This window comes from Lissotriton vulgaris, chromosome 1_1 (assembly GCF_964263255.1).
Source record: "Lissotriton vulgaris chromosome 1_1, aLisVul1.2, whole genome shotgun sequence".
Lineage (NCBI taxonomy): Eukaryota > Metazoa > Chordata > Amphibia > Caudata > Salamandridae > Lissotriton > Lissotriton vulgaris.
Genome location: NC_141685.1, coordinates 507,744,018 through 507,767,903, shown reverse-complemented (window position 1 = coordinate 507,767,903; position 23,886 = coordinate 507,744,018). Strand labels below are relative to the sequence as shown.

General features: G+C 41.5%; 1 protein-coding gene across 7 annotated transcripts in view; it reads left to right on the top strand.

Moving 5' to 3' along the window:
- SLC44A5 (solute carrier family 44 member 5) overlaps positions 1-23,886 on the top strand; it is a 776,473-nt gene that overhangs the window by 750,168 nt on the left and 2,419 nt on the right. For 4 of the 7 annotated variants that reach the window (XM_086953876.1, XM_086953878.1, XM_086953879.1 and 1 more), the window contains 2 exons: positions 3,287-3,371; positions 20,669-20,921. In XM_086953876.1, coding sequence (XP_086810002.1) covers positions 3,287-3,371; positions 20,669-20,781 — 198 coding nt within the window. In that variant the 3' untranslated portion in view covers positions 20,782-20,921. Of the gene's footprint in view, positions 1-3,286; positions 3,372-20,668; positions 20,922-23,886 lie in introns of those variants that run through there. The other 3 variants (XM_086953881.1, XM_086953880.1, XM_086953875.1) reach the window with 1 other exon arrangement.

Below are 23,886 nucleotides of genomic sequence, written 5' to 3'. Positions count from 1 at the left end.
TTACTCTGTGTTGTAACTTCTGTTTTTCGCAGCTTTGTATGTTTAGCCTCAAGAGTCACTCCTGTAGTAGACTTTTCTTACAAATCAGTATTTTTATTCTTGAAAGAACAATGGATTCAATTGCATTAACTTAGCACAAATTTGGTGACCGAATCTGAACAACTAATGATTAGTTTGGCTAATATGTGTATGTAATTGCACAATGAATTCATAAATTGCTGCAGGATTGCAGTCCTGAACAACTTTCAAAGATTCATAGCAATTCCACCCTTTCCACCCAACGCCTTTTCTATTTTTTATTCGAACCAAAGACAATAATTCCCAGAATGCACTTATATAGCAAATAAAAGCTAAGGGCAGGAAAGAAGGTATCCTTGTAAACTTACGTCATATTTCTATTCCTATAAAAGGCGTCACCAGAAGAATGAATTGACACTTCTTTTTCTACTCTGCTTAGTGTATATTGTGTGCGAGTTCATTTGTTCAGCATCAGTGGTCTTGGAACCCTGCTTAAAGCAGCACTTTTAAAGTGTTTTGAGTAGAGTTCCATGGTAACTCCATGTCACAGTTCGGAGTTTACGTTTATCATGTATTAGTATAGGTGTGTTCATCTGTTTGGTTAAAATGAACTGAGCCAACAAACACTCCCAGAATGCACTGATGTGTTTGTACTGACGGGATATGAGGTGTGCAGGTGAGATGGACCTTATGGTAACCCTATATTTGAGTAGTTTGATTCTTTCAGTAAATTGACATGCTGTCAGTTTTTACCCAAGGGGAGAGGAGCTACTTTTATAAAGATGAACACTGTGCGTCTTATTTGGCGGTTCAGTGCCCTGCCCCTGGTGACACTAAAGGTAGCTCAAGTCTGTCCTAACTCTCGCGAGGCCTAGCCTGCAATAGTGAGCGTCAACATTCAGGCGGTGTTTTCTGTGTAAGAATGAGGATGAATATGTCAATTTACATTACAGTTTATAGATCCTGTCAGCAGTTTGGCAGTACATCACAATGTGGTTGTGATCTTATCTGCTATTGTTCGGCATAAATATTATGTCAACACACAACATACGCCACGGTGCAGTGCTGTACATGCACAAACAGGCAACTGCAAAACACAGGCACAGACTATACAATACCAATACAGACAGAAGGTACACATTTTAATACCAGTTTCCGGAAGAGCCAGGTCGCAGAATACAAGCTGTAAACTCGCAGTAGACTAATGAGTGAAGCTGTCAGCAAGAGGATCAGGTAGGATGTACTGTGTGTGTCTGGCTCACGTCTGGAGTTTGTGGGAGAACGCTGATGCAAGCAGAAGTGCAAAGGTGCAAAGAGAGCATCATCCGAATGTGACAGAAGCTTTTACTGGAGCCCTCGTGGACATGCTGCCTCAGTCTCGTCTGTCAGGTGCTCACTCTTCTTATATAGCTATGCATGTCATTGCATTCCATTAAACCCCGCACTGTGACCACCCCAAATTACATGCAAACCTTACATTCTCCTCTTGCAATTAATTAGCCAACATGCATTGTTGTGGTGATTTGAAGTGGCACCCCTCCCCAGCTCTCCGAGATAAATCATATGGCTTGAGCTGGTGGAGTGGTGCCTTATAATCCCCCCCCCCCCCCATCCCCTCATCCCCTCATTGCTGCGGCGGCATCCTCATTGGGGGTTTGAACCAATACCTTCCCCCCCCTTTCCCCCCCCCATTGGTCAGGTATTACGGCACCCTTTTATTTGGTGCGCTAAATCTTGAAGGGAGAGGAAGGAGAGGGCCGTCCCTTACCCCTTTTGTCTTTGGGCGTGCTGCTGCAAAATCCATCCTATTCTTACCTTAAGTGCCTAGTCGCATCCCCTCACTGTAGCCTCCCCTCCACTTTACTGAACCAATAGTATCAGAAAGCACAGTGCTCTTTCCTTTGTATGACTGTCCATTGTTTACAAATCTACATTTTTGTCCATTCACAGTTCGCACCAGCTCAAACACCACCACCAAGTTCTTCTTGAACGACAGAATCTATTGATGAGATCCTCTTAGCAGCTGATACATGTTTTACTTCACAAGCGGGTTACCCTTTGAGCATCCACAGGTTCAAAAACAGTTATCTTTGTGATTGGAAGAACTTGGTTCAACGTTGTCCATTTATAATTATATCACATTGCACTAATAATTTAGGTTTTGTTTTGTAATCAATCACTTCATTCCGAATAAGTCAGTCCTCTTAACTTATAGTCTCCTTCAAGTAACTAATGCACTTCTTACTCTCCCTTTCTAAGCTCTTCTACAATTTTGTGTCATGTGGCTGGCTAGATTCAGTGTAAACTGAGGTAGGCTTACCGTGGAGGGGATTTATATATGGATGAGCCATATTGCACGAACAAAGAACCACAGTTTGAGGATGGTTAGTGGTGTAACCCTTTTTTTTTTAAGTTTAACAACATGCCATGGTTCTTTTAATTTAACAATGTCCCTCACTCTATGACTAGCTTGCATAAATTGCTCAGATGAATGATATAATGTTACACCGAAGTGTCAAGGTTCCATTTGTGCCACTAAAATATTACAATGAATTTGCACTTACCGCTTAGCGCAAAATATTGCTTTTGCACCGACTGATTGTGCAAAAGTTATTTTTACATGTGTTAGCTGGGGCAAATATCTGTGCAAAATTATTTTGACACCATTGCAGTCTGCTATTCAGAAATGCACTGGTGCAAACTATTTAGTTCAGACCTAGGCTGGTGATCTTGACAATGAAACTTGAATTGCTACAATTTTATATATAGTATCTGTACTGTTTTAATTAAGATATGTGAACCCATTCATGTGGGCCCATTGTAGCACATGGTGGTAAAATTTAAAAATAACACGTCATAACAGTTTCCCCAAATTTTGTTTTAACAGTGAAACTTTCAGTCAACAACAGAAACATACATTAACAGCATAGAAAAAAATAGTAAATTTATAAAAGGATTAAACATGTTAAAGAGATATCATGTAATAAAATCTCTGCAGCAATAAACGAGCATTAGACAAAAACTTTGCTTGTGAGTGTGATAATAAAATGCTAGATGTAGGCACGTGTACCACATCGCGATTTTTAGTGCCACCAACTACACAAGGGTGGAAGTTTGCACATGGCATTAAAGTAATGACTGAGGCAGCAAGCTTACATCATGGATTTGGGTGATCAAAAACACTAGATGCACATCTGGAAATGACTGTTTATTTAAGACGTGATTCAGTAGAATATTTGCTAATATAATGTATCTTTTTTATTTTTAGACTGTTATCATCGGATCGTATCTAATTGCACATGGATTTTTCAGTGTCTATGCAATGTGTGTTGATACACTTTTCCTCTGCTTTTGTAAGTATTTTGCGTGAGCACATTTCAAAGTATTAACACTCTCTGTCCATTGGCACAACAGCGAGCACTTGTTTATTTACTTAGTAGATCTAAAAACCTCTAGAGCGCCAATAACTACTTTTTGACATAGGGCAATGCGTCAGGTCTCCTTGCAGCGCTGCCTTGCATCAAAAGGAAAGGGCAGGAACGCGCCACATTAGTGAAATATGGCGCATTTCTGTCCTCTCTGCGTGCGTCATGATTGCTTTTGCGCAGGAAGGGATACCTTGCTGGACAAAAAGAATCAATGGAACTGTTTCTCTTTTACTATGTTTGGAAAGTGGAAGTATAAAATATTTCTCCTCGTTATGCCTTCCCCGGGGTGGCGCACAGTTTTGACGCATTCCCAGATGATGACGCTGGGATTCTCATACAGATTTTTCCTTACCAATCCCTGGCCGACTGAATCTCTTTAGTCTGCAAAGAAGTGTAAAGGGAAGTTCTCTATTTTCATACTAATGACAATCTCCCAAAGACCAGATACATCACAATCCAAAGGACAACTGACTACGAAGTAAAGTTTGGAAATGTATTACAAAGCCAAAAATAACTGAACATACAAGCACCTTAGCAAGAGGTTCAAGAAATAAACTGGCACGAATACAAACATAATCCTACGCAGGAGTCTCAGACAACTCAGAATAAAGAGCAACGTAAGTTCAAGAAGCATTAGTCATACAATGATTGTTCCCACTTGAAGTCTTGACTGCATCTGCTCCAATGGGAAAGAAAAGGGTAGTCTGTCCCTACACTAACTCTAAGGTGACATCCCTACATAACATACCTCCCAGGCAAGAGAGAAAGGTGTCAGCTGTTAAGGCTCCCTAAGAAACTCATTCACTTTTTTCAGGTAAGTAGCCAAAGCCACCGAGCTCGTTCTAAGATGCTCCTTCCTTCCTCCTGCCTAGTTCCCACTAAAGCCCCCTGTCTAACTGCATCTCAAGCTGGACTGCCTTAGACTGAACTAACTCTCCTCCCTCGGGGCACTTTCCCTAATACAAAATCCCAAAACAGTAAACACGCCCATGACACACCTCCTTCAGGCAGGTGCAGCCCCTCGTACCTTTCCAGCAGAGGTCCATCTTCTTCCAAAAACAGTTGCAGTGTCCTTGGGTCCCAGACACCTTCTCCGCCAAATGTTGCAGTTTTACATACCAGTAGACTCCCTTTGTTCTCACTCCTACCAACCTAACTCCTAAATCAATGGATTATTCTACCTAACGAGCTACATGGCCTTGCACCTGCAAGAGAAATACATGAGAAACAATCCTGTACACGCTCTAAGTTACATTTCGAAATTCAACTGCGAACAGGACCCTTTTCCCAAGGAAAACATTCAACCCTGCATTTCTGGTTAGGCTAAGGAAACTACAGTTAGGCCTCTGCTGGCAGTTTCATGTCTAGCCCTTTACACATTTAAACGCATTTCTGAAACTGCAACACAAACATTTCATTAATCCGACCTACCATTACATTTCATCATTTGCACATCATTATTCTACTCATGTTAGAACACGCGTTTCTTTAATAGGCAACCTACACGTGCAACTTTTAATATAGCACATTCAAATCTAATGCAACATTTTAAACACAAAGCAATAATTTCTGCTTTACTTAAGGCACATTCTCGAACATGGCACTACATTAGTCTTCAAATGATATAAGCACTCAACTACATATTGCACTGATCCCCGGCCTAGTACTACAATTTAAAATCACACATTAACATGGCCCTCTAAATATGCGGGTGCTGACTACTTGGGATTATGGTGCACACATACAATTTTCAAAATAACATGTCGCTCTATCAGAGGCTTACTAATCCGTGTACATTCGGGAATGTGCCAAAACCCATAGGTGTTGCAGGAGAAACCCACAGCAATGCCTATGGAATGCCTACTTGATGTAGAGTAAGGCAAGGCAGCATTTTGGCTCTGCGTGTCCTCATATATGTGATTGGGAGGCCTGTGACACTGGACCCTTATAAAAAGTGATGCTCCAGCATCACAGGCCTCTTGTAAATGAGGCCCCTAGAATCTAGTGAAAAGCTTCTCTTTTATGGAAACACTGGACCTCATTTACAAGACACCTTTTTATGACCATCTGGTAGAGCAGGCCTCTCAATCATATCTATGAGGTCACGCAAAGTTACCCTCCATTGACTGTTTTTGTGCAGGAAGGTTTTTCCTTCCTGCGCAAAAACAACCATGCCAACAATGCAGACACAAGTGCATCATGGTGCAAGGGTGTCTGTGTTGGCGCGAGGCACCAATTTGTGTGCCAGCACAGGCAGAGAGGACAGGAATGAAAACTATTGAGATAACCAACCTACGGGGAAAACACTCTGGACCTAGGTTTACGTCTTGGAGTTGGCTCAACATCCTGTGATTGTGAGTACATCACTTATTCTCCCTGTGCCTGTGGACAGTGCCTGGATACCCTCATGGGTGATAAGCTGCGCTATATGAATTTACAAAACATTTTAATATTACCACCAGGGCAAGAATATCTCGTAAAGGTATGCACTAATCTGCAGGTCACTTTCTTGGAAATGTTTTCACTTGGGACAATCCCATATAGGCTTGCAGGAGCCACTCTTCCCCTTGCGAGCTGAATTTTTGGATATCATGGAGGGGGTTGGTTAGTTTTTTGATAACAGTAAATGATCTCTGAAACTATTCATCGGAAGAAGAATTGTTTAGCAGTGTCTAAAACCATTAGAATGGGCCATTAGTGGATGGAAAGTTGTTTTTCACTTCCTATGGTATCTAGAGTCTCGTACAAACAATTGTTTTGTTGAAAGTGGTCACAAATTTCGCACAGGGTTTTAACAACCCATTTTTGATTTTACGAAATGACCTACGTACTAATAGGTTGGTTCACAAAGTTCAGAATCTTAGTGAGTTGCAATTCGACCTACCTCATTAATATTCATGAGGTAGGTTGCAAATTGTGACCTAGTACAATTGGCCACAATCACAGGGATGGTGGATTGCTGGGGTCAGCAGACCTCCATGTCTCTGATTGCTTTTAAATTAAGCAATCTTCATTTTAAAAAATGCAGCCAAATTTCTATAATGGACAATGGGATGCGTTTCAAATTTTTTAAAGTTACACTAACCATTTCTAGGAGTAGGCTGGTGTTGGCCCTAGAGACCAAAATGTTTTTGTCAACATTCATGAATGGTAAGGAAGCTCCAGGCCCCTCGTTTAGGAATGGGTTACCACTTCATCGATTGTAAAATATAAGGGGCATATTTACAAGACAATGGCACGACACTGTGCTTCAAACAATTTTACTGCACCAAGCTGTCATTTTCTAAATGGCAGAATGCACAGTATATACAAGAATATAGTGGATTCCTGTACTCATCCCTGCGCCGGCACACCAACAGCAGCCGTGCGCCAACGTGGACACCCATGCACCATGGTGCAAGGGTGCCTGCATTGCAGGGATGATTGTTGTTGTGCAGGAAGGGACACCTTCCTACACAAAAACAATCATTAATGCTGTTTCTCTCCATCTGTGTGTGCTGCAGAATTCAGCACTCATAGAAATAGCAAAAACAAGGAGAAATAAAAAAAAAAAACTCCCACAGCAACCTCCATTGCACGTCCCTTTAACGCAGAAAAGGGATTATATAGAAAGTTCATCGGTAATTGGACTATAATAATTAACAACGTTGAGGCTTTATTCATAAAATTTAAACTTGATACTTGTACTTCACATCATTGATTGAAAACAATGGGCTTACGTTAGGGTTGACCTATGTATAATAAAAGTGGAGGTTTGAAAGATTGCTTGTGTGGGTGGCACAATCAGTGCTGCAGACCAATTAGTAGCATTTAATTTACAGGCTCTGGGTATATGGTATACCACTTTACAAGGGATTAAGTATGTCAATTGTATACACATGTTATCATGATTAGAGGAGAGAGCACATGCACTTTAGCACTAGTCAGGAGTAGTAAAGTGCTCAGAGTTCTATTGCCAACAAAGGAATCAGCAAAAATAGGAGGTAGCATGCAAAATATTTGGGGGAAGACCACCCTAAGGATGACAGGTCTAACACACCCATTGTTCCCCCTGGAAAATGTGCATGTACAATTGGATAAAACGACAAAAGATAGATACTCTCAATAGATCACTAAGCTTTAGACACCTGCTGGGGTTTTCAACGTACTGCAGCACAGAGCTGACATTACAATCCTGCTTCAGGCTATTTTCATTCAGTTTAAAGCAGGGCTAAATCAAAAGAAATTCAGAGTCTGTGGCTGTGCAAATAGTACCACCAGTGTAAACCCCAGTTGCTGTACTGCTGCTACCTACTGCCTGTTTTGTTTATACCTAATTGAATTAATTTACAGTTGATCCACCTCTAGCCGTGGAGCACTACTAGCTTAAAGTGATAAATCACTGTACTTTTACAAAGGCATTATTAATCTGATTGAGTATCAGCGAAGTTTGAAATGTATTCTTGGACTATTTAATGTGGTTAAGGCTCAATAAAACCACATAAAATTACTGGTTAATATAAATGGTGCGAATGGACTAAAATACAATTGCTGCACTACTATTATCAAACTCCCTAATCTATTTAAGGCTTGCCCAAATTGAAGTGTATCCTGGAATTGGCAGTACTTGTGCGAACCCCGTAGAAGAAACAGTAACATTTAATTTATAGAACTGCTGGTACTACACGTCCTCCATTGTAGCTCATAGGCCATGCCACCACAGGCTGCATCACTCCCTTCCAACAATCCTGGGATTTCTCACCTGCTACTCATAGACTCGATGCTTAATGCCCATTACTAACCATCTATCTGAGTCACACATAAATGGGCTCAACAAGACCCACTTGTCATGAAATGTGTAGGAAGGTGTAATCTTACTGCATGGTTACCCCCACGTTTTGCCTGGTGTTTTGATGGGTTTTGACTTAGTTGACTGGGATGCTGCTATCCCGGGTCCCAGCCTATCTGTTTCCCTCTCTAAATTGGTTACATGTACATTAGGTACACTCCAGATTGGTTACTGTGTTACCCTTGTGAGTCCCTAGTATATGGTACCTTAGGTACCAAGGGCATAGGTACCCCAGAGGCCTACCAGAGGCTGAAGCATGTATTATGCCACCCCTGGGAAGCCTTCCAAAATGACACCACAGGTCTGGACTTGCTTTCTGGGTAAGGTGGTATAAGCACCCCTTACTTAGATATAGTATACCTGTATCTACCTATATATATATATATATATATAGATACATATTAACCTATAAGTAACTCCTATGGCAGGCCTTGACAATCCTGAAGGTAGAGTGCTTGTTTTTTTGTGAGAGGGTGCCCTAGCATGAGCTGAGCCCCTCTGCAGCTTTCGTAATACCTTCTTATAGCTGTTCTATGATATAGCCATACCATATACTCTTAAGTGCATTATAATCCTCGCGGTTAATGCTAACTTTGGTTTGGCTTTTTTAAAACATGTTGGGGCATATTATCAAGGGGGTTTATCTCCGCTTTTTTGGCTTTAAAAGCCAAGAAAGCGGAGATAAAATTATCTCCCTATTACCAAGCTGTCGCTAACACCAGTTAGCGACAGCTAGTAGGAGATAGCGACCATCTTGGGCCCCACTTTGCATGTCAGTGATATTTATCACTAATGAGATGCAAAGTGGGCGTGCCAAGATGTTAGAGACTGAAAACAGTCGCTAACATCGCTATCTCCTATTACCAACTTTTGGAGATATTCGCGCTAAGCGGGAATATCTCCAAAAGCTAACACCTGCCCTGAGCAGTTCTTAGCCATGTTATCCAATGGGAGGTGGATAACATGGCTAAGAGCATTTGCTCGATAATGCATGAATATCGCTGACTTTTCAGCGATATTCATGCATTTCGGCCGTTTTTTATCGCATTTGCGATAAACCTTGTTAATAGCAAGGTTTATCTGCGATAAAAATCGCCGATGTGCGGCGATAATTTTTGTCTCTAAACAAGTTAGAGACAAAAATTATCGCTAGTTGTTGGTAATATGCCCCGTTGTGATTGGTGTCAAACACTTTGGAATACTACCCCCGCCAATTCTGGCGGCGGGGGTAGCATTCCACCCTTCTAGAGGGAGAAGACATGTACACACTTACTTACCCGGTAAATGTTTAAAAGAGCCTCAGCATCACAAAATGGATTCTGCTGCCACAGACACGAGTCTGACCTCCTGCTGCTGGATGAAACTCCAACCAACAAAGAAAAATGCCAATACTGATGATAATTTACCGTCTTATGTAGACAAGAGTTCAAGAATTACAAAACACTGCACCTTAAGGCTTATCAATTGCCTTTATTACTATATCAAAAAATTATTTTAAATTAATATATACAAACAGATCAGGGAAAAAAGTATTAAGAACAATACACAAAAACAAATCACATTAAATTTCTACACACAGTCCCTCAGACTCACTCTATTTTGCATACATTCCACATTCACACTATTTACAAACACACAAAACTACATAAGTCCCAAATGGCACTGTGGCACTGTGGCTTGTTTCAGTACAGTGACCACAGCTCATACCAAAAAACAAAAAAGGAGCAAATCGTAAATATATCACAGCTTACAGTTAAGCAATAACGGAGGGTTTAGTTTGATTAATACCACAATTGTGAGGATTGATTTGTAAACAAGCTACAATCATTGTACAAAAACAAGCTTAATAGGGTTCTTTGGGAGCAAAAAAAGGTCTACGCATTTCAAACCCCACTGATACGGGGTTCTCATCAGGACCAAACAACACTAAAGGAAAGAAAGAAAAAAGCCATATGTCAGAACATTGACAAGCTTTTAATTTTTGAGGAGCTGACTAGTGCCTACCACTTCAACCACAACTTACCTAGATCTCAAAGGTGCCACGAACGTGGAGTTTCTATTAGTTCAATTATTCAAGTGAATCTGTAAAAACAAATAAAAAGAACGGAAAGAACCAAAATGAAACAGGTGTGTCTTTTTGGGGAAGATGGTACAAACAAAATGTCTCAGACAGTGAATCATGCTTACTGCAAATCTGTCTCAAGCGCAGCGTATTGTGAAGAGTTGAATCTCAGGGTTTCCCTGAAGCTGGACAAGGGCCAGACCTGCATCAAAAAGGGGGGGGGGGGCAGAGGTTATTTGACAGCATTTACAACGGCAACAGAGTTTGGGGCTGGGAATGACACAATGGAAACATACCTTTTTAAGAGGTCATGCTGCCCGAAGAGGCTTCGCTGCCCAAGGAGGCTTCGCTCGCAGGGCTATTTAACTGGCGCTGCGGCTGGCTGCAATGCAAAGAATCATGGATTAAAAGTCCATTTGTGGCCCGAGTAAGTGTAAGTACGTGGAACCGCGGGGTATGCAGAACCAGGCTTACCGGCTCAAATGTTGACGCTTTCCCTAGCTGGATCAACCAGCAACCAGTTCTAGGATGGACGCTCTGACAGACGCAACGCATAATTAATGCGCTGCCGAGGCCGATGGGAAATGTAGTTTCCTAATCGGCAAATCGGACCTAGGGGGGTTGAAAGGTCATGCGCTGATGACGGTCATAGGTATCTGTATAGGAAATAAAGTCCAGATAGGTGGCGTAATAATTATAAGTTTAAAAGGGAGTCAATATTTTAAGATGCAATTGCACGCATGTTGAAACAAGAAATGGAACAACCCCAATACTGAAAAATTGATGAAAAGCACTGTCGAACATGTGACCCCCTCAAGCATATATGCAGTGGATGGTATTAATGACTACCATCTGCCTGTACACTGGTTTACAAATGGAAAAGTTCTGAAATTTCATTAAGGCCTGAAACTGCGGTATCAAATTTCAGAATTAGCATTGCTTCTCTCTGGGATAGTTTTAAGTCCATATCACCTCCTCTGGGGTCCCGATCTATTTTAGAAAATACTGTCCAGCGTAAGTTCCTTTCGGTGTGTGACTTTTTTAACCAATGGTTAACCAGGGGCGCTGTTTCAAAAGATTTGCGAATGCGTGATTTATGTTGGATGATTCTTTGATGTATTTCTTGATTCGTTTCGCCTATATATAATAGGTCACAGGGCATAAAATGCCGTACACGACACATCTTGTCTTACAATTCGTAAATGCTTCATGTTTCCAATTGATATTTTTATGGGAAAACAGGGATCCTTCTACAGTTTGCTCGCAACATACACAAGTACCACACTTGTGATGTCCTCTCATGGGTTGTAAACCAATCATATCCCTTAATGTTGGTTTGAGTGGGCTTTTGACTGCAGCTCTTATATTGTGGTTGGCGATGCTACTTTCTTTTTTGAAAGCAAACAATGGTGTCGTGATTACGTTGTCGTCCAGCTTGCTGATCAAGTGCCAGTTTTGGAGAATTACCTTTTTAAGGTGATTAGAATTTGGACAAAAAGTCGTCACTCATACTTGGCGTTGTATTGCCGCTTTCTCCCGTCTTTCAAGTAAGGTTTCCCTGGAGGTACACCACGCTCTTTTCATAGATGATTTTACAAATTTTTTAGGGTATCCGCGATCCTGCAGATTACCAGCCAATTTGGTGGCATGTTCGGTGTAATCATCCCTGTGACAACAATTCCATCTAATTCCCGTAGGGCAAATTCTCCCTCAGACTCTTCGGGTGGTTGCTTGAAAAAAGGAGGACATTGTTCCTGTCAGTTTTCTTTTTGAACAATGTTGTAATCAATCCTCCTCCTGCGGTTTAGACTTCCATGTCGAGGAATGGTATCTTGTGCGGAGAATGGGGGATGCTGAATTTGATGTCATTTGTCCTCTGATTGATCCAATCATGAAAGGCTGCAAGATGGATTTCATCGCCAGCCCAGACTAAAAAAATGTCATCGATGTAACGTAGCCAGGTCTTAATAAATTGTCCATAAGGGTTGTTTTGGTAGATGAAGGTGTCCTCGTACATCGACATGAACAGTACTGCCAACTCTGGGGCAAAAGGACACCCCATCGCCACACCCTTAATTTGAAAGAAAACTCATCACCAAACATAAGTTAGTTCTTCTTTAATGCAAAAGAGGCGAGTTTAGTAATAAATGCAGTTGGTACTCTGTTTGGTTTTCCAACAAATGCGTGAGGACTGCCACTGCCTCCTCTGGTGGAATTTGAGTATATAAAGCATTGACGTCCATCGTTACCAATAGATCTGTCTCGGTGTTGAAGGGAATGTTTTCCAGTTTATTGATAAAATCTGTTGTGTCTTTCAGAAATGATTTGACTGAGCCCATAAATTCTTTGAGGAAAAAATCTATATATTTGGAAATTGACTCTAATAAAGAACTGCAACCCGACACTATCGGTCTTCCCGGTGGGCAACTTTCATCTTTATGAATCTTGGGTAAGACATAGAATACAGGCACTCTTGGGTGTCTGTTTCGCATAAATTTGTATTCTTTAGGACCCAATAACCCTTGTTCATACCCTTCCTCCAAGATGGAGAACAATTCTCCTTGTAGTTCTGCTGTTGGATCCTTAGAGTCAAACCCATTGTTGTTGGATGGGCTGGATGAAACTCCGGCAGGGGAGGCCTGGACAATAGGTTTCCTGTCCAGGGAGGTGCCAGCACCTCCCCAGACAGGCTTTAGTGTATTGGGCAGGGCTGGTAGCATTCAGTGAATGCTTTTCAGACACTGTATGGGGCACACAAGGTGCTCCATGCATTTCCCAGTTCAAAACGCTTGCTGGAGAATTCAGCCCCAGCTCTGGCGCGAAACTGGACAAATGGGAAGGGGTGTAACCACCCCCCCCCCCCTCCCCAGGTCCTCCCATAGGTGGGAACCTAGAGTTAGTCCAACCCCTAAACTTAGTATAAGTATAAGAACCCAGTCACTAGGACTTTAGATTACCCTGGACAAAACTCTGAAGAAGAAATCTTGGACCTTCGACATTCCATATCGACTGGAAGAAGGAAGAAATCTCCCTTGGGGTCAAGGAGTGAATCCCCTGTTCAAACAGGCACCAAAGAAGCATCTTGCAAGTCTGCATTTTAAAGGCTCCTGATGGATCCCGAAGAATCTGCGACACAGGACATGGACTTCCAGACATCTCTGAGGCTAACACGAGTCCCCAGTGAAGCTGAGACCTGTTGCTCTCACAAGAGACGTGAGACCGGAACTCCTGGACATCCCAAAGTTTCTCAAAGTTGTGCTTTGGGCTATTTGTGGCCCTTACCCCGAGCACCTTTTGCACCGAAGCTGAGAGGCCTACACTCCACGAGTGTTCCGTGGGCCCACTTTCTTCACTGCAGCTCGAGGCTCCTTTGCGATCTGTAGTCCGTTGGCTAGTGGATCCCCACGAAGGACAATCCTTTATTTCTTTGACTTTCCTGGTTGCTCCAGATAGGCCCTGACTCCCCTTCAAAGAGTGAATCCCTCAGACCTTGCTGGTCTGTACCGAAGCCAATCTTGTCATCTTGCGTGGGTTGCTGTTGCCAAGGCTTGTTGGGTCCAATCTGGATACCGATGCTGCAGCACTCGACATCCAACATAGGACAACTTGAATCCAGCTCTTGGTTGTCGTTGACAACCCCTGGACCTAATGGCTAAAGAGTCAAGCTTCACCTTCTTCACCTTAAAAGCACCCGACATTGGCTGGCATCTTCCTGTCGCGATCCTGGTCACTGGCTAGTGACCAAGACTCTGTCCCCTCTGCTTTCAGGTTCTTCAGATCTCCGTTCCACCCTTGGATCCATCCGGACACTTTTCCTCTGTTCTTCGCAGCTCTCCATTGGAATCAACAACGAAACCTGACATGAAAGGACACCTATGCACCCGGCTTCCCTGGGTAAGGTAACATGAGTACTTTGGCGCTCCCGTGGGTCTTGACTCTCGAAGTGTCTAGTTCTAAAGGGGTTTCACCGCAGTCCACTCCTAAGTGTCCTAAAACTTTAAAACTGTAACTTGAATTTCCTCTATAGAAGTCAATGCTGATTTGCGACTGTGTTTAGACACTGCACGCGTCCCCCGTGGGTCTCATGCGTCCCTACCTTGGGTGATTCCTTGTTGCCCCAGCGTTTCTACAGGCCCTAGGCCTCACTTTGAACTCTCACATGGTTCTTATATCACTTTCTTAGTATATGGTTTGTGAGGCCCCTAGGGCAAAACGTATACTGTGCTAATTTACTGTGTGCTATTTAAGTTCTTGTATTGTACTTTTACCTCTAACCGCATAAAGAGACTAGAGGGGTTGTGTTTAGAATAAATACATATATTTTATATATATACCTTGTGTGGTGTACTTTCATTTGATCATTCAAGAGATTATAGACTGGTAAAACAAGCTGCTTTACATTCCTTCAAGACTTAGCCTGAAGGCTGCTCTCCACAGCTACCACTAGGATAGCTTTCTATAAAGGTTGTCCAAACCTACCATCACTAAGGGTCGTTTGGACTCAGCCGCGGTCGGCAGTAGGAGTACCTGCAGGGCGGTTACTTGGGGAGGGGGAGGGGCAGGGTGGGAGGTAGTAATGTATGGATTACGGAGTTTAACAGGTAAGTAAACATATAAATAAATAAAATGAATTTCATTGCGCGCATTACATCGCATTTGGTGACAGTTTATTTAAGGGTGACAAGTTATGGACAACTTGTAAGTCAACCCGCACTTAAACTACAAAGACTTCACATATGCAGACATGATGTTTGTCACCATAACTGAAACAAACTTTGGACTAGCTTGGATGAATAATGATAGCAGGGCCATGGCTACCACAGGCACAGTTGGCATCCTCAGAGGCATGCCTCAAGTACTGGGTGGTGGGGTCCACCATTACCATGATAAATATGTTCATAAAGGCTACAATAGGGTGCAGAATCCTACAAATGTAACCCCTACAGACTCAAAGGGTATCCCTACCACAGGGACCATCTGGAGAGGAGTTTAGCACGTTCCTCCTGTCGTTCCATTGACCTAACTACAGAAAGGCTGAAAAACATTACCTTCGGTGTCATCTAGGGCCAGTAATAGTGGTTTATGAGCTAAATACAGTAGGTCTTGGTCTTCCTAAGGTGTCTTGCCAAAATTATGTCATGAACCTACTCCAGCAGGAAGGTCAAATAGCACTGGGGGACCACCAACCCTCTGGCTTACCCAGGCATCTTAGGCTCACTGTAAAGGATGCTATCCTCCTATTAGATAAGGTGATTGCCAGATGCATGCCTGTTTTGTGGGCCTCTGTCTATTTCCTAAGTTCTTCCAAAGTGAGGCATTCTCTTTTCACCTAGCACAATTCTGCTTGAGATGTTCCTCCTGCCAATTCAGGCACGTCACCCCGGGATGACACTTCTTCACCTGCCTGTAGTCTCCGGGTCTCCCTCCTCAGGGGTTGACACCCATCTGAGCTGACAGGAGGGGAGTGAGGGACCGCAACTCCCAGCTTGCTTTTCGGCCTCTGCCACTGTCGCGGGATGCGAGCGGACATGCCTGGGCTGAGCCCAGGCAAAGCCCAGGCCAAGGGTGAGCCCGTCTGCGCCCGTCAGCTCCTGACAGTGGCTGGGCTGGGCCACCCCTCTTTCGTCCATCATACAGAAGCCATCATGGGTAAGCGTAAACATGCCTGCACCTCTGACCTGGTCAAGGCAAAAGTACCACGGAACTGTGCCTCCATTACCTCATACTTAACAAAAACGGTGGGTGCCCTGACAGAGGAGATTCAATACGCTGAGGAACAGTTGGGTCTGGGGTCTGCGCAAGTAGTTTTGAGCATGTTACCAGCTGCTGCTTCATTGAACGTAACTCCATGTGAGGCAGCAGCTACCAATACGGAGCAGGTTGTTCTAATGCAGGGCCCACAGGATCCATTGCAGGGCTCGCAGGCTCCATCATGTGGTCCTCGACGGCAAAGGGGGCAAATCTGGTTGGGGCTGTTGCACCTCACCTGATTTTGGCCCCCGTAAAAAATGGGAGGAAGAGATGCACAAAAACTGGCACAGTCACGGTTGAACCTTCGTTGCACTGGGGAGGGATCCTGGACTTTGATCATTTATTACATCTTTCTGTGAGACAAATTGTGGGTGACGTTTTTCAGTCGCGCATAAAACCACTTTTTACCACACTCCTATGTTAGAAACGGGGGGGTCTGTTAGTCAGGAACGTCAGAGCACTACACACCCTGGCTTAGCCAACCACGATAACAAAGGCTGACAAAGATCTATGTGTTGAGGTGGTAGACATGAATACGAATTATATGGGAGCACATCTTCCTTCAGAAAATAAACTCCATACTGGACATGGTAAAATACCCACACATAGGATTGCAAATAGCTGTAGGTTACATCTAACCCCTGAAGCCACTCATCTGGTAGCAGTATTAACAGCAGTACACCCTCTTAAAGACAAAAACATTGAATCTACTGAAGAGGTCATGCGTAAAAAGAAATGTTGGTATAAACAACTGTCACAAAATGGGTCTGTAGCATCCACCCCTATTATCAAGGCCCGAATGGTGGTGTGGGTAGGCTGGAGGGAAAAATCAGGAGATGGTGACTGCATTATCATTATTTTGACCAGATTGATATTTTCAGTATGGTTTCAGGAAGGGTAGGAGTACAAAGGACCAGTGTTTAAATCTGCAGCTGTTAGTTGGGAAATACACAGCTGCTTAGACCAGGACACTACATCTGGCCTTTATAGACCTGTCCTCAGCATTTGACCGAGTAAACAGATAAAAATTATGGGTCTTATTAATTGAAATGGGAATGGACCGGTGCATAATACATTTTCTGTTAGATCTGCACAGGGATCTCTCTGCCACAGTGAGATATGACCAGAAGGGTAACCATACCCAGCACATTCACATTTGAAGAGGAGTTAGACAAGGCTGTATTCAAGCTCCCCTTTTATTTACACTATGTATAAATAATCTTGACACCGTTCTGTGTACAGCCTGTAAAGATATCTCTGCTCTCTTATACGCAGACGATGTGGTCTTACTGGCTCACACAGCTGTTAGGCGCCAGAGGCTCCTAAATTCCTTTGCGGATTTTATGAGATTCTTAGACCTATGTGTTAACTTCCCCAAATCCCATACTATGACTATGGGCCTTAGACCGAAAAAGTAAAAAAAATGTATCTCTGTAAAAAAACTGAAATAACAAGGGTGACCGCATTCATGTACTTAGGGGAGTTTTTTGACAAGCGGTGCTGAGGGGTACCACAAAAGAAAGCAAAAAGGAACACTATGGTAAGATCAATAGTAGCGGGTCTTGATTTTCCACGCAGGCTCAGGGCCAAGCCAAATGAAGCTTGCTCAAAATTTACAGAGCTAAATGTATTGGCATCTCTAAGTATGGGTCTGAAATCTGGGGCTACAAGGAGGCTGAGGAATTACAAATAGTGGAAAACAAGTTTCTCAGAAATCTGGTCTCAATCACGCAATCCATTCCCTCTTTTATTATTCATCAAGAACTTGGTATAGGCTTTGTTTCAGACCTGATAGGATTGGCACCGCTCCTGACCTGGATAACAATCTGGGTTAACCCAGAATTCGTGGTGAACTGTGAGATCGCCCTAGATTGCTTATCCTTGGACAGAACAAGTAGCATCCCGTGGTTAGGTTATGTGAAGAACTTAACAAAGAAATTAGGGCGCCCAACCTTTTTGAGTCGCCAAACAATCTTCGCAATGAGGACCTACCTTGGGTTAAAAAACATTTTTTAAATATGATGCAAACTGAAATAGAGGCTAAAGAACTACTGAAACCCAGGGTACGAGCCTATCTTTTACTGAAAACAGCTCCAACAATAGAACCGTATCACCACTTTTTTTTAATCAGATTTAGATTTAATCTTTTGCACTTTATACTGGCTGAACCTCAGGGATGGAGAAAGGTGAAAGATTTGGGCCCTCGTTCATGTGATCATTTCTGTACCCAAGACACTCTGCACTTTGCCATGTTTTCCTACCGCTTTTTTCACATTTGCAAATGGTTTTTATTGCCTATTTTAAAGGATAAACTTTTTATGCAGGCAAGGCCTGTAATCGTATACTTACAGATGCTGAACAATACATGGGAAAGTTTTAATATTGCTAGTTTTTTAGTTGCAGCCGTTAGGGCAAGGAAAAGAAGGGCTTCTATGTCATGTAATGTTTTAGTTCCTCTTAATCCCTGATGAAATGTGTTCTAAATTGGACGTCTTTTTTTTTATTGAAGAGTACCGTTTTTATGAATTTTGTGATTAAATGTTTTTCATTGGTTGTCTTTTGTGTTCTAGAGTAATTCTTAAATTAATTTTTGGATATGCTTATTTTAAAATAATCAAAAGGCTGAGGACCGTTTTCTTGCTGGATCTTTAAGCTCCCTAAGGACATTCTAATATGACTTTTGTATATGTTTTAACTTTGCTGTATAAGATGTTCAAAGTGTACTTTTAGGGTTTTTATTAACCAAATAAAGTGAATATGACTGACTCCTTCCAGACCGTGGGAAATCTGGGGGCCGGTTCTTTTGTCCCTAGCCTCTTTTTCTCCAGTCTGGAACTGCCCGGCCCTCATGCTCATCAGCATCCACTCAGGTGGTCCCAGATTTTCAAAAGTCAATAGCATATAGAGCATGGCTAACAGCCACTTTCAGAGATTCAGTGACCCTCCCCTACTCCATGGTAATAATTTCCACAGGGTGGTAACTGACTTGGTAGCTGTTGTGGCTGTCAGCATTGACCAGATTGGGCACACAGTGACAATGACCTGCTCTGAAGACACCGCTGATGTTTGACAGTAGTCATGCTGGCTCCTGAATCTCAGAGCTTCCGCCCCCTCTCCATTAATGTTTGGCTACAACCTGTATTAAACCTGTATTGATAGGCATGTAGCCTATGACTTCCATCTCCTCTTCACTGATGGACACAAAGATAACCTCTATACCAGTATCTTTCTCTACTAGGTCTGAATCTTCACATAGCCCGATAATAGCAATACCAGTACACTGGCCACCTTTATGGGGCTTCAGAGAACAAGATAAGTCCCCTTTCTTTCAATAGACAGTTCTAGCACCAATCTCTGATGGAGGGAACTAGAGACTTCATCCCCTTAACCCTACTCCCTCCTTCTAATCTAAAGTGGACTGGGTCCCCACCCGCCTGGTCAGTGTTTCGGGGTCCTTTGGAGAGCTCCTTTTTGTTAGTATCTTTGGTCCCCCATACTTCTGTTGTTAAGAGTCAGAAATATCCTCCGTTGGGTGCCCCTGTGTCCCTTCTTGGACACTCTGTTGCTAGGGATACTCCCCAATCAATTGAATAAAACCACTCCTCCCAAACCTACTCTTCACTGCACTCCATCTGCAGTCACTACATCAAATCTCATTACCCACAAACTATCCTTACACAAACCACGATGCAGAACGTAGTATACTTCACTGTATCTGCTGAAAAAATAATGTACACACATACACATACATTATATAAATATATCGGGTGTACATTAGTTGATAATAGTGTTAAAGTGCAATAGCAACAGAATAAGAATTACACACATGAAAACCTTCCATTGCATTATGTACACTCCCTCTCCTGGTTCGATGTCGTCAATGCCATTTATAGTTAATTTACTTGCCGATTTAGTCTTTTCCACATAAACCGTGTGCAAAAAGTTGTTTTTCGGCAGAACCGACCGATCTTTTATTATTAGTCGATTTTCAATTGAAGCAGTCTGAATTGAGTCCTGTGGAGTTTTTTTTTTGTACATCACATATTTCGTTTATAAACTATTAAACACAAAATGGAAATTTGCCAGTGGCTTCCTTTTATATAATCACTAACTAAATCGTCACAGCTTGGATTTTAGATTGCTTTATGCTCTTTGTACTGGATGCCACCAGTTGATTTGCAGGAAAGAAACAATTAGCCTTCAGTAGAAATGCTGCTGGACATTTGAAGAAAATGTTTTCTCTTTTGGTGCCTATGCCAGTGGTCTATTTTAAGGGTATGGCTTTTGAGTGGTAAATGAACTACGCTGAGCGTTATTTTTTCCCTCATGCTGTTTTTTCCTCCTGTCAATTTCCTGACTGCTCTTTTTTCAAATCACCAGCGTAAATCCTTGCTGCAGCCAGCACTCCGCCGTGATTTTGTTAAACAAACTTGCAAAATCAGTCTGCATTGGATTTCTAACTTTAATCGTTCTGCTTCCCTCTGTCTCTTTCTTTCTTTCTTCTTTTCCCTCCTTTGCTTTTGATTGCTGCTGCTACATGCTGCTTTGACCACTTGCTGCTGCTGGGGGATGCACATTCAGGCGAAGATCTGGAAAGGAATAATGGCTCAGCATCCAAACCGTACTTCATGTCTCCTAACCTCCACAGAATCCTGGAAAAAAAGGACAAAAGCCCCCAAAAGGCATTTAAGTAAACGTCAGAATGTTTTGACCGACAAATGTTTCATCGTGCAAGCAGTACTTGTGATGTGGACTAGCAAAACCGAAAAAGAGAGAAAAGGCCTTGAAAAAATGCTTATCTTTTTTTTAATTTTATTTTGGACATACCCAGGCCTAAGCTATAGAGGAATCTCTCAAATGCTGAGAAAAATGCATAATTTAAAGAGCTGTGAAACAGTATGATAGCTTATAGTGCCTCTGAAAATGGAAATTATAATTGTGAAGTGTTTTCTATCCGTTGATAATAACCTTTTAAAGATGTTTGGCAGTGCTGGGTGCTGTTTCGAGACTCAACACTTTTGATATGTGTCTTTTGATAAATGTGCATTTATTAAATATTCCCTCGCTATTTTTGAAAGCATTATTATGTAATATACTTATTAGCCATATAAACGTGTTTAGTGTACCATGATGAAGACACAGATAAGTGGTCAGGATTTGGTGCTAAATTTGCATTTTAAGTGAACAAATGAGGTTAGAGTGATTGAAACCAATGGTGATTGACATACTGTTTCCTAGAAAGGCACACTCGGGCCCACAGTTAAGTTGAAAATCATATCCATCAAAGTCCTCCATCATGAGCAGCTTCATGTCAAGATTATGTCTGAAAATGTTTATGTCCAAAGATTATACATAGATGGATCAGATTAACCCCTTCCATGCTGATGACGAACCCCAGCCGTCATGCACTACGGTGCTCGTGTGCTGATGACGGCTGGGGTTCGTCACGGCCCGCCCCTGTTTGTGTTGTTTACAGCACACCAGGGGAATCGCGGCCGCATGGAAAGGGTTAACAAGAGTTACAAACACTACATACGAAAAGTTAATATCGTTAAAATGTAGAATCTTATGGCAAACAAACATTTACATTTTTCACAACTGTATATTCTCCTGCTGTCCCTTCATGGTGACTAATTTAGAATGGAATAGTGCTTTGAATTATATAAGAATTCTCTCTAGTTGTGAAACTTGTTTTTATTTTCAAGTCGATAGCATAAACAATTCTAATGAAAGGGCTTTAAATTATTCCAGTAAACAGAAGAAAAATACAAGGAAAACAAGTTATATAATAAGAAAATATAAACTTTTAGATGAAAGTACAGGAAAGTTGGTTATGAAGTAACTTTGTTTACATACGACTAATTGTTTTATATAGACCATTGCATTTCATTACTGATGATTTTTTGGTAATGAATTTAGTGGTTTAGTAAATATATGCAGCAAAAATTCAGTAGGCAAAAGAAAAATATATTGTACTTGAAGAAAACATTTTGCAGTTAGACCAGTGTGAATGCTTATTATTATTACAGTTGTATAATTCGCAAGAAACTGGGATTATTTGCTAAGGCAATGAAAACAACCTGACCAGAGTTAGAAAGTGTGACTTGGATTCAAACTATTCTGATAGCTATGCATTTAGTGCGAACACTTTTATATTCAGTTCAGTGCTGGTTGTTAATATTTATGAAGTATTCCTCTAAAAACTCGAATGAAACATATGAATGTTTTCTTAGACAAAACTGAAAAGCCATTTCCATTATCAAAGCAGCTCCCATAACTGTGAATATGCAAAGCAATATTATTACACTAACACAGCAATCTATTCAAAATGAATGTTTTACATCAACATTTGTCTGCATCTATCTACCATTTCAGTTATTGTAATTTCTGCAGTGAGTTGTTTAAATGTAGTTTTGAAGTCACCCAAAAGAAAAATATGTAATCTACTGACAGGTTTACTTAGAGACAAAATATAATTATGCGGAGAAAAAACAAAGAATTGACATCTCTTGATCTGAATCAGCGGATTATTGAGAGGGTTATTCTGAGAGACCTGTTGGAAAACAAAAACCTAAAAAAAGGTGATGATCTAAGATGCAAATAGGGCTGTTCTTGGCTTTTACATGCCATACAACATTAACTCCATTGAACTAAATCCCTATATCCTTATATGAACCCATTACAATTTACAAAGAACTCAAATGTATTAAACTAACTTGTCAACTGGAAAGAACTAACACCTTTAAAGCTGAGATTGTGCACAGCTCCAGACGGACAACCAAAATTGCAAAAAGCATGTGCGTTTTTTTGAATGTTCATATTTTACAGAATCAAAATGTACACATGTCAAGATCTTGGCTTCTTTATCTGCAAATCTAGAAATGTAATATAAAGCATTCAGACCAAGAAATGCTGTTCAGCTAGATACATAGGCAAGATAAAACAATTGCACGAAAACAAGAAAAACCAAACAGGGTGTAATACTCAATAAATCAGACATGATTATTACCCTAGTGTTGCATATCCACCCTAATGGAGTTATTCGTTTTGAAAATAAGGGCAATTTTAAAGCCACCTTAGCAGGTGAAAACCAGTCAATTACTAGTAAATGGACCTTTCACTCTCAAAACATTTGGGTTCTCTTAATTTATGGGGTTCATGTGACATGAAATTACACAAGTACTAGTCATATCATACGGTTGTGTTCAGTATGAGCACAGAGAAAAACCGAGGTGATACTCCAATGTGTAATGTCATATCCTGGAAATCCATTTTTTAAACCTTCAGAACCAGTCCCAATATTTCTAAATCCTCACTTTTGTGCTCTGAAGCTACTTTACTGCCATCTAGGTAAACTCTTTATGAATTCACCTTACTATAAAGTCACTCCCAACTGCTTTCCTTTCTTTCCTCAATACACAACTCTTCCTTGGGACAAATTCTACATTCCAGTCAATTTCATGTACCCCTATTTGAAGAAGGGCTCTTAATGGAACCAAAATCTATCACACATATTTGTAAAATGTGTCTGATATTTCTGTTTATTCTATGCTAGGTATCACCATCCAGAAAATCAATTTTATCTGATATAACATTAACACTTTTCACTACACAATTTTCAAAACGGAAAAATTTAGAGTAGATATTAACACAGCTTTCATGCCAGATGGAAATATTGTGATTGCCTTTTGAACTGTTTTCAAATTGAAAATCTGTATGGAGTAATACTACAAATGCATTTGAAAATGTAATGGAGGTAACAGCTCACTTAACTTAGGAATGGAGATTATGAGTTTACA